The 12,149-nt window shown below is 49.7% G+C and overlaps 1 protein-coding gene across 2 annotated transcripts in view; it reads left to right on the forward strand.

Moving 5' to 3' along the window:
* dennd5b (DENN/MADD domain containing 5B) overlaps window positions 1-12,149 on the forward strand; it is a 62,334-nt gene that overhangs the window by 22,847 nt on the left and 27,338 nt on the right. For both annotated transcript variants that reach the window (XM_080851250.1, XM_080851251.1), the window contains exons 2-3: window positions 4,763-4,872; window positions 8,551-9,295. In XM_080851250.1, the coding sequence (XP_080707376.1) occupies window positions 4,763-4,872; window positions 8,551-9,295 (855 nt within the window). The remainder of the gene's footprint in view (window positions 1-4,762; window positions 4,873-8,550; window positions 9,296-12,149) is intronic.

Genomic DNA, 12,149 nt, shown 5'->3' on the forward strand with positions numbered 1-12,149 from the left:
CACAGACACTCACATACACACATACTCGGCATGGTCATATAGAGGTTCTGTACATTCCAAGGCAGATTGTGGATAAATGTGGGTATTCCTGAAGGCCAAATGCTTTTGTAATCCAAGATGATATGTAGAAACATTTTTGTGTTTGTGTTGCACAAGATGTGAACTTAAAAGATGTAAATGTAAATGTCAGCGCTCTGCATCACGCTTCAATGAGCCCTGCTCACTCACGCTCACTCTCATTTTCGCATCCCACGAGCTGCCATGGTAACGCTCCACTGCTCCTCACTAATATTTGTGTGTGTGTGTGTGTGTGTGTGTGTGTGAGTGTGTGTGTGAGAGCGTGCCTGTGTGTGTGCACCGCACCCTCTCTTAACGAGCACATACCCAAACACACACACAGGCACGCTCTTAAGCACACACTCCATGTCCATGCTCAATCATGCAATCATTGCCCTTTTTGTGCGTGTGTGTGTTTGTGTGTTTGTTTGACATTTTGTTTTGGTTCTGTTTTGTTGACATGCGCTGTGCTTGTGTGTTTGTGTTTTCTCTCTGCATGTGCCATCCTAGCTTTGTACCAATGGCTCGAGGCCGACCGCCAGGGCAAGGATCCAGAGGCGGCAGCAGCAGGTAAAGAGCTCCAAGCTAAGCTAAGCTAATAATCTTGATGCCTCCTGCGGAGAGAGGACAGGCATTCTCTCTGCTCCTGCTGTCTGTTTCTCTCTCTACCTCTCTTCCGCTCCCATCCCTCAATCCCATCTCTGCTTCAGAGGACTCAAATGCATCAAATGTGGTTTTTGCATCAGACACAAAGGTTAGAAGGGTGATCATCTGTATTAAGGAAATATAAATAAAAATGAGTTGTTTTGCACTTTTCAGTGAGGATAAATGAGGTGTGTTTTATGTGTGCATGCAAACGTATGTTAATTCAGGTCCTGGTTTTGACTCGCTTGTTTTTCCCAGAATGCTTAGTGCACGCTCCTCTGTTCTGTACAGATTTCCCTGCCTTGTTTTGCCGCTGGCCTGTTTTTGGGGTTTGCTGTGATGCTGAAATGTGGGTCAGGTTCCCCAGAGCTTGTTATTCCAAACCAGCTCCTCGGCAAGGCTGGCTTTTCCTCTGTCCCCCTCCCCATGCTGTGTTCTGATTGGTAAAAGAGACCTGTTTTATCAGCCCACATTTTAAATGGGCTTTGATTTGGGCTTTTTAAATGTCATTGTTATGTGCTCTATTTATCTCTGTCCCTTTTTCTATCCCTCTCTTTTTCTTTATCTCTCTCTCTCTCTCTCTTTTTCTTTATCTCTCTCTCTCTCTCTTTTTCTTCATCTCTCTCTCTCTCTCTCTCTCTTTATCTCTTCCACCCTTTGTTTCTCCTTTTCTTCCAGCCTCTGCCTCCATCTCTCACACACTTTTCCGTCTCTTCTCTCTCTCCTCCACGTTTTCCTTGCCCGTCGCCATTCCTCTCTGCCTCACGTGGGAGGAAAGAGGCTTGGTGCCTTTTACCCCCCCCCCCCCCCCCCCCCTTCTCTCACGGGAGCCAGAGCTCAGAAGTCTATTTAGGGCCTATCTGACCACAGCACAAGTCCAGGCAGCATTTCTAGACTTTCATAGACTTCATTTCCCAGGGAGAGCCTGCAAGAGTTCAGATCACCACACTTACATTTCAATACATAAAGCCTTTCTACTGGAATCAAATTTCACTCGCCGTTAGGAATCATTTTCAAACAGACCACCTAAAGGTGTGAAGAGGAGTCATTCACACGCATACTATGAATATGAGCTCATATTCCTCTCCTATTGTGGGTCTGATGTGGTTTTCAATCTCTTCCCAAAGGTCAGAACAGCTGCATTATTCATGCCTGGTAGCAGTGATACATGTAGACCTCACACACACATAAGCACACACACACACCTGAGCCTCCGAGTGGAACTGGTAACCAGATCCCCATCTCATTTGACAGTCAGTCTCAGCAGCCTGTGCTGGGAGCGGGACCTGTTTCTGTTCCCTCATGTTGTCCTCTCATCTGAATATCACTCCATCTACAGTGGGCCCTGACAGACAGACAGACAGACAGACAGACAGACAGACAGACAGACAGACAGACAGACAGACAGACAGACAGACAGACAGACAGACAGACAGACAGACAGACAGACAGACAGACAGACAGACAGACAGACAGACAGACAGACAGACAGACAGACAGACAGACAGACAGACAGACAGACAGACAGACAGACAGACAGACAGACAGACAGACAGACAGACAGACAGACAGACAGACAGACAGACAGACAGACAGACAGACAGACAGACAGACAGACAGACAGACAGACAGACAGACAGACAGACAGACAGACAGACAGCACTTCCACATCCATTCCATTATGCCTGTTTCTTCTCCTGTTGATGATCTTCCCCTTGAGCACACGTCTCCTTAACTATTCTCATGGGCTTCATTTTAATGTGTTTAATTCTCCTGTTTTCTGGACTGTCGTCTTCATTAAGGGTTCCTTTGTTTTTGGTCTGAGGCCCTGCTAGTCATTGCATGCCATGATCCTGACTGCACACTCAGTTTAAATGTGTGTGCAGTGGAGGACGGTTCCATCCCTCTCCTGTAGCTCTCTGTGTCTGTGTTCAGCTCCAAAACAGATCCTATCCCTGTGTCTTTGGTTTCCACCAAGGTTGTTTTGATCGAAGCATTTTGTATCTTTCCAAAGAGGTTCCTGCACGTGTATGGAGTGATGACCATAACTGAATATGAGAATAACAGGATAGTGTACATATTAAAGTGAAATCCAATTAGGAGCGGACTCTACTTGATGCTACCTTGTCGACAGGAAGTCTCTGTAATGTATGTAGGTCAGAGCAGGGATTATTGGCCGTGCCTCAGTGCCTTCGTCTTGTCTGACCTGAACACTCAGCTGTGTGCAAAGATGGGCCTGTGGTTTCTGCAGTGTTCATGGAGCACACAGTTAAGTGTGTATTTTAATGCTGCCCACCTAAGAGATTACCCCTAAAACACTGATTAATTCACCCGTGTGTGTGTGTGTGTGTGTGTGTGTGTGTGTGTGTGTGTGTGTGTGTGTGTGTGTGTGTGTGTGTGTGTGTGAGCAATTGTATAAGGGTGCAGCAATATCTTTTTTTTATCATCCATGTTGTTTATCCTTATCCTCAATAGGCTCAGTGCAGGTTTATAACTGTCGATAAAAGCACCAGTAAGGCAGTAGAACCCAGCGAATGTGACCCCAGGCGGGGTGCTTAAACACGGGGCACGGGGGACACGTCTGTTAGCCTCCGCCACTCCTGACTACTTTAGAGGCTCTAAAAGTGTCATTGATCCCCTTGTTTGATCACCTGGAGGGGACACATTTGTCTGAGTTAAGCCTATTAGTATCACCACCTTCTCCTGTCCTCATCCACCTTCCCCCAGATGACCCCAGCCCCACCACCCCCCTCCCCAACCACGACTGCACACATCACCAACAGACACAAGAACTGTATTAAACTCCAGCATGGATCACGCTGATTGCCAGTGATCTAAAATCAATCCGTTTGAAGTCCACATTTAATCACAGTGCTTAGACTCCAGACACAGGTTGGGCTATGGTGGAGGACTCGGTGATTCTCCCATAATTAAAGCAGCCCAAGCCCTGCAGGTACCTCACTCACATTAACCTCCTGGGGATCATCCTGACCGCTCTGGTCAAGGACAAACTTTATTAAAAATGCGAAATGAGAAAACAGTCACAAGCAGGAAGCTTTGAATTTCGATGCAGATTGTGATCAAATATTTATTTTCTCTAGATTTAGTGTCACTTCAAACTGTAGAATTGTACCATTCAGATATTCCCTTGTATGTATATATGTATATTGATCATTATTATGATGTTGATGTCTGAAATGCATTTAGATTTAAATTATCCACTGTGTCAGATCTCTAGGTGCAGCTGAAGAGTACTTACTTCAGACAGAAGACCTCCCAGTTCTACTTAATGACTGGAGGCTAATCTGTGCTTTCTCAGGCTCTCAGCCTCTGGCTGCCTGGCACACTATGTGATGGTGCCACTGGATCATCAGACAGGCATGTCAGGCTGCACATGTACAGACAGACTAGCGCTTGTTTACCAAGCCGGAGGCAGTGGGGACCGAAACCTTCTGTGGGAACTACAGGGGATTGGCACAGGACCTGCCCAGTGTGTGTTTGTGTGTGTGTGTGTGTGTGTGTGTGTGTGTGTGTGTGTGTGTGTGTGTGTGTGTGTGTGTGTGAGAAGGAACATGGGGTTACAATTTCTCTTTGCCAACCTGTAATTGTGAACCTTATTATTGCGATGCAAACATCCCCACTTGTTCGGGTCGCCACCCTAACCTTTCCCCCTACAGTGGTTTTCCCTTCTCTATGCATGCTGATTTCTATGTACATAGAGGAAAATGTATGTGGTAATCTTACATTTCAACCCATGTTGTTCTCCCAGAGTAATCCCTCTTAGGTTGTCTAAGACCTAAAGGGCCTCACTGTGTGTTGTACACATTCTCATTTACTGAACAGGAAGCTGTCTGCTGTCTGGCTTTGAATGATGAAAATTATTATCTTACTGTCTCTCTTTATGCCTGTGTTCTACCATGATTACATAAAGCGTCTTTGAGAATGCGCTATATAAATGTGATGCAGTATTATTATTATTATTATTATTATTATTAATAAGATGAAGATGATGATCTAACTGTCTCTCTTTATGCCTGTGTTCTACCTTCTTCACCCCCAGGGGAGAACCTTGATCAGAGTCCACTCAAAAGAACCTTCAAGTCCAAAGTGTTGGCCCACTATCCTGAGAACGTGGAGTGGAACCCATTCGACCAGGATGCTGTTAACATGGTGAGTGTGGAGGAGGGGGAGGAGTATGTGGAGCACCAGGGCTGTCCTAAGGAAAGCACAAAGGGATGCACGGAGCTAAATATAACCACACACAAAAAAGCACAAGGTATTGTACCGCACAGGAAGAGAACAGGGAAAGACTCTTATGTCTATAAGACTGCCTCACTAATCAGCACAGGAAGAGAACAGGGAAAGACTCTTATGTCTATAAGACTGCCTCACTAATCAGCACAGGAAGAGAACAGGGAAAGACTCTTATTTCTGTAAGACTGCCTCACTAATCAGCACAGGAAGAGAACAGGGAAAGACTCTTATTTCTATAAGACTGCCTCACTAATCAGCACAGTAAGAGAACAGGGAAAGACTCTTATTTCTATAAGACTGCCTCACTAATAAGCACAGGAAGAGAACAGGGAAAGACTCTTATTTCTATAAGACTGCCTCACTAATAAGCACAGGAAGAGAACAGGGAAAGACTCTTATTTCTATAAGACTGCCTCACTAATAAGCACAGGAAGAGAACAGGGAAAGACTCTTATTTCTATAAGACTGCCTCACTAATAAGCACAGGAAGAGAACAGGGACAGACTCTTATTTCTATAAGACTGCCTCACTAATAAGCACAGGAAGAGAACAGGGAAAGACTCTTATTTCTATAAGACTGCCTCACTAATAAGCACAAGAATAGAACAGGGAAAGACTCTTATTTCTATAAGACTGCCTCACTAATAAGCACAGGAAGAGAACAGGGAAAGACTCTTATTTCTATAAGACTGCCTCACTAATCAGCACAGTAAGAGAACAGGGAAAGACTCTTATTTCTATAAGACTGCCTCACTAATAAGCACAGGAAGAGAACAGGGAAAGACTCTTATTTCTATAAGACTGCCTCACTAATAAGCACAGGAAGAGAACAGGGAAAGACTCTTATTTCTATAAGACTGCCTCACTAATAAGCACAGGAAGAGAACAGGGAAAGACTCTTATTTCTATAAGACTGCCTCACTAATAAGCACAGGAAGAGAACAGGGAAAGACTCTTATTTCTATAAGACTGCCTCACTAATAAGCACAAGAATAGAACAGGGAAAGACTCTTATTTCTATAAGACTGCATGACTAATAAGTAGCAGAGCCCTGGTGTGGATGTAGTGCTCTGAGTGGTAATGCACTGAGTGAGACTCCTGCTGCTGCTGGTCCTATGGATGTTCCCCCCGGGGTTTGGCAGTGCTGCAGTGATGGCTCCTATTTCTCGCACTAGTTTGCACAACAGGAAGTAACACTTGTCACGCTGTCATTAGAGCTTAAACAACAAACACTGCTTAGTGTCTTATGATAAATGCAGAATGCACACTACGTCCTACTCACACTTCTGTACCACTCTTGGAAAAAGTGATATATACACACACACACACACACTCTCTCTCTCGCTCTCACACACACACACACACACACACACACAAAATCATCTGTACACGTTGAGGCAGGTAAAGGATGTCTGTAACATGACTCCGCTGACCCTGCTCTACATGATGCAAGGGCATTTTTCCATCCCTACCCCTCAGTGATGCTCCATTGCCGAGTTGCCTCCAATCAATTATTCACCTTGGCTTCTCCACTTACGTCGGCATGGAAACCGCACATTGTGCCTGTGCCTGTCCCTTCTCTGAAACGATAAACCTGAGCTTGCTAGCTCTGTGGATGACGTCATCGGCCACCCCTACCTAGTTGCCCAGTCTGGTGTGCACTGATGGGAGGGGGGAGGGGGGAGGGGGTGTTTGCAAGGCAGGGGTTAAACACATAGTCAGGCCTTTTTTTGGTGCTAATCACACACAGACCATAATAGATGGTTGTTTTCAGCTGATGTGGATGCCCCAAGGAGCAGAAATGCAGCTTTCTAAGCAGGAAAAGTGCATTAAACTGCAGCTGCAGCCTTCTAAGCAGGAAAAGTGCACTAAGCTGCAGCAGCAAGACTTTGTTTTTATTGCCACCAAATGGAAGCCTGACTCAGTTAGGTCCGTATGAGTTAAACAGGATGAAAGGAGTGCAGAATAGAGGGGAGCAAACTAGCCATCCTTTCTCAGCCCCCCATTTTCTCCCCGTCGCTCCCCCTCTCTCTCTCTCTCCGTATCCCTCAGCGCCGGATGCTGAATGGCTTAGTGATGGCCCAGCTCAGTCCTGAGGGGCCCTGGCTAAAGCCTCTGTGATGATTGCTTTTTATATTCTAATTCCACTCCTCATAAATCCTCTCTCTCGCTCTCTCGGTCGCCTCTTAAACGTTCCACTCTCCAGACCTCCCTCCCTAGGCTTTCTGTTCATCCCCATCCCTCCATCAGCTCTCTCTCTTTGTAGCATGATTCTCAGCTCACTCTCTTATTCTTGGGTTTGGTAACTGGTTGAAATGTCACAGGAGCAAAGGTCGGAATTGTGTGAGTGTGTGTGCACGTGTACGTGTGTGTGTGTGTATGTGCGAGCGTGCACGTGTGTTGGCGTGCACGTGTGTGTGCATGTATGTGTGTGCATGTCTGTGCAAGAGATGAGAGAATCCTGTTTTTCAAAAAATTGAATGGTCTCCATTTTTGGTAAAGTCTAGAACTCTGATTTGGAGAGGGGCGATTAAGGAGCCTTGGTATATCTCCCTGTCTGTCTCTGTCTCTCTGTCTCCCACCCTGTCTGTCTCTCTGTCTCCCACCCTGTCTGTCTCTCTGTCCCCCACCCTGTCTGTCTCTCTGTCTCTCTCTGTCTCCCACCCTGTCTGTCTCTCTCTGTCTCCCACCCTGTCTGTCTCTCTCTGTCTCCCACCCTGTCTGTCTCTCTGTCCCCCACCCTGTCTGTCTCTCTGTCCCCCACCCTGTCTGTCTCTCTGTCCCCCACCCTGTCTGTCTCTCTGTCTCCCACCCTGTCTGTCTCTCTCTGTCTCCCACCCTGTCTGTCTCTCTGTCTCCCACTCTGTCTCTCTCTGTCTCCCACCCTGTCTCTCACTTTGTCTCTCTCTGTCTCCCACCCTGTCTGTCTCTCTCTGTCTCCCACCCTGTCTGTCTCTCTCTGCACATTTCATGGAATCTGCTCTTTCCTCTGCACCCCCTCTGGTCTTCCTCTTCTTCTTCTGATAACGCACACACTGTGACGGAGGGCTCTTAAAGTGGGTCATATGCAAGTTAGGAAAGCGAAAAAGAGCTGCATTCATTCTCTTAGAGGAGAGATTCGTGTCTAAATTTGATCAGAGAGCCAAGTGCTCCAACTTTGGCACAGAAACTTTATTGGAAGATGCTCATAGAGAATGATTATAGAGCCAGTGTTTCATCACGGAGAGGCACATCTCAGCTGGACTTGCACTAATCCAATCTAATGTGCTTGTGCGGTCCCAGGGGGCTATGGCAGTTGAGTCTGGCTGATAACACTGCCCAGGCTGTCAAATAAACATAATCAACATAATAAGCCACATTTGTGTGTGTGTGTGTGTGTGTCTGTGCGTGTGTGTCTGTCTGTGTCTGTGTCTGTGTCTGTGTCTGTGTCTGTGTCTGTGTCTGTGTCTGTGTCTGTGTCTGTGTCTGTGTCTGTGTCTGTGTCTGTGTGTGTTACAAGCAGTGGAGATCTGTGAAAATCATGTTGGTGTGATGATCTTTTTTTTCTAACAAATCATAATTGAAACCCTTCTTTTTCTTTCCTTCTGTCTCTAGCTGTGCATGCCCAAGGGCCTGTCCTTCCGGACGCAGCGAGATCAACGGGACCCCGAGTTCCACTCCTTCCTGATCACGCGGGAGGACGGCTCCCGCACCTACGGCTTCGTGCACACCTTCTTCGAGGAGGTGACCAGCCCGCAGATCTGCGCCGCCATGCAGACTTTACACCAGATGCACCACGCCGAGCACGCCACCACCCCGTGCCCCTCTTCGTCCTCCTCCTCCTCCTCCTCCTCGTCTTCATCCAGCATGGACTCGTTGGCCAGCAGCGTGGACGAGGCCGACAGCTCCTCTTCCTCCGCACCGTCCCCGTCTCAGGCGCCGTCAGGCGGGGGGGGTCGCCCGTGTGGGACGTGCTGCTCGGGCACCGCCTACGACGCCTCGCGCGACACCCTCTACGTCTCCAAGGCCATGTGCCTGATCACGCCCATGCCCTTCATGCACGCGTGCCGCCGCTTCCTGGCGCAGATGCACCGCGCCGTCAGCGCCCAGCAGCCGCCGCCGCTGCCCCTGGAGAGCTACGTGCACAACGTGCTGTACGAGGTGCCCCTGCCGCCGCCCGGACGCTCGCTCAAGTTCCACGGCGTCTACGAGCCGATCGTGTGCCAGCGGCCCGGCCTCTCCGAGCTGCCATTGGCCGACTTCCCCCTGGGGGACGCCTTCCAGCTGCTGGGCGTGGAGAACCTGGTGCAGCTGTTCACGTGTGTGCTGCTGGAGATGCAGATCCTGCTCTACTCACAAGGTAAGACACGCTCGCTCACTCACTCACTCACTCACTCACTCACTAGGTCCTTTTGGCTGTGTTTGGATGGGAATGAGTCAACACAGGCATATCCCTGCTGCTCTCTCAGGCTTTGAACAGGAAATGAACGTAGCATTTAGTTGAAGGTTGAAGGTTGAAGGTTGAAGGTTAAGTGTGTGTGTGTGTGTGTGTGTGTGTGTGTGTGTGTGTGTGTGTGTGTGTGTGTGTGTGTGTGTGTGTGTGTGTGTGTGTGTGTGTGTGTGTGTGTGTGTGTGTGTGTGTGTGTGTGTGTGTAGGAGTAAGCCATGCATAGAGATGCTGCTCTGACTTGTGCACAGATCAACAGCTGGTGCTAGAAGAGGACAGGAAACGGTTTACTCCGTGAGTCAGAGTGAACTGCAGTGGTGAGGTGATGATGATGACCCAGGTTTACTCCGTGAGTCTGAGTGAACTGCAGTGGTGAGGTGATGATGACCCAGGTTTACTTCGTGAGTCTGAGTGAACTGCAGTGGTGAGGTGATGATGACCCAGGTTTACTTCGTGAGTCTGAGTGAACTGCAGTGGTGAGGTGATGATGATGACCCAGGTTTACTCCGTGAGTCTGAGTGAACTGCAGCGGTGTTGTGATGATGACCCAGGTTTACTCCGTGAGTGAACAGAATGGGCTCATGAATAATACACTTTGCTTTCCCATGATGAGTCCGTAATGGCTGGTCCTGTTCCATCCTTCATGGAAGATAAAGTCTGGTGCTGAGGTAGCTGGCCTTGGAGCTGGAGCTGGAGGTCCCACTGAGGAAGGAGAGGGGACTGGGGAAGGAGAGGAAGGAGAGGGGACTGGGGAAGGAGAGGAAGGAGAGGGGACTGAGGAAGGAGAGGAAGGAGAGGGAACTGAGGAAGGAGAGGGGACTGAGGAAGGAGAGGGGACTGAGGAAGGAGAGGGGACTGAGTAAGGAGAGGAAGGAGAGGGAACTGAGGAAGGAGAGGGGACTGAGGAAGGAGAGGGGACTGGGGAAGGAGAGGAAGGAGAGGGGACTGTGGAAGGAGAGGGGACTGAGGAAGGAGAGGGGACTGAGGAAGGAGAGGGGACTGTGGAAGGAGAAGGGACTGTGGAAGGAGAAGGGACTGTGGAAGGAGAGGAAGGAGAGGAAGGAGAGGGGACTGGGGAAGGAGAGGAAGGAGAGGAAGGAGAGGGGACTGGGGAAGGAGAGGAAGGAGAGGAAGGAGAGGGGACTGTGGAAGGAGATGGGACTGTGGAAGGATAGGAAGGAGAGGGGACTGAGGAAGGAGAGGGGACTGAGGAAGGAGAGGGGACTGTGGAAGGAGAGGGGACTGTGGAAGGAGAGGAAGGAGAGGGAACTGGGGAAGGAGAGGAAGGAGAGGGGACTGTGGAAGGAGAGGGGACTGTGGAAGGAGAGGGGACTGAGGAAGGAGAGGGGACTGGGGAAGGAGAGGAAGGAGAGGGGACTGGGGAAGGAGAGGGGACTATGGAAGGAGAGGAAGGAGAGGGGACTGTGGAAGGAGAGGAAGGAGAGGAAGGAGAGGGGACTGGGGAAGGAGAGGAAGGAGAGGAAGGAGAGGGGACTGGGGAAGGAGAGGAAGGAGAGGAAGGAGAGGGGACTGTGGAAGGAGAGGAAGGAGAGGGAACTGGGGAAGGAGAGGAAGGAGAGGGAACTGTGGAAGGAGAGGGGACTGGGGAAGGAGAGGAAGGAGAGGGGACTGTGGAAGGAGAGGAAGGAGAGGGGACTGTGGAAGGAGAGGAAGGAGAGGGGACTGTGGAAGGAGAGGGGACTGGGGAAGGAGAGGAAGGAGAGGGGACTGTGGAAGGAGAGGGGACTGGGGAAGGAGAGGAAGGAGAGGGGACTGTGGAAGGAGAGGAAGGAGAGGGGACTGTGGAAGGAGAGGAAGGAGAGGGGACTGGGGAAGGAGAGGAAGGAGAGGGGACTGTGGAAGGAGAGGAAGGAGAGGGGACTGGGGAAGGAGAGGAAGGAGAGGGGACTGTGGAAGGAGAGGAAGGAGAGGGGACTGTGGAAGGAGAGGGGACTGGGGAAGGAGAGGAAGGAGAGGGGACTGTGGAAGGAGAGGGGACTGTGGGGGAGATAGATGCTTTGTGAAAGAGGGGTGGCTGTGATAGATGGTTGGTTCAAAGGGCCTTGATGAGTTTCAGATTGGATTGGTCTAACCTGTCAGAAATCTGAGTGTAATTTTAGTAATGGCCTCCAGTAATGGCTTGTGATGAATTATCCATGGGGAGGCCCTATTAGGACGAGTGACGTACAGCTGCTGTTCAGTTAGCACAGGCCACAGGAGGAGGACATCCACCCATGTGCCTGCACCTCCCTGGCCCTCAGGAGGAGACATCCACCCATGTGCCTGCACCTCACTGGCCCTCAGGAGGAGACATCCACCCATGTGCCTGCACCTCCCTGGCCCTCAGGAGGAGACATCCACCCATGTGCCTGCACCTCCCTGGCCCTCAGGAGGAGACATCCACCCATGTGCCTGCACCTCCCTGGCCCTCAGGAGGAGACATCCACCCATGTGCCTGCACCTCACTGGCCCTCAGGAGGAGACATCCACCCATGTGCCTGCACCTCCCTGGCCCTCAGGAGGAGACATCCACCCATGTGCCTGCACCTCCCTGGCTCTCAGGGTCAGCTCTCCACTTCCTGTCTGTTGTTAAACTTCAAATGCAAACAGTTTAAGACGATGTTTAAAACTTACTGGTGAAAACTGTGCTACATGTTACAGCACACTTTAGCTTCCATCATTAGTCTAACTGTCATCCTCTCTGCGGGCTCTCTTCCCTCATGTGTGCATGATTGAAATCGCCAGAGCCGATATGGCTCCGTGCACT

This window comes from Sprattus sprattus (assembly GCF_963457725.1).
Source record: "Sprattus sprattus genome assembly, chromosome: 14".
Taxonomy (NCBI): domain Eukaryota; kingdom Metazoa; phylum Chordata; class Actinopteri; order Clupeiformes; family Clupeidae; genus Sprattus; species Sprattus sprattus.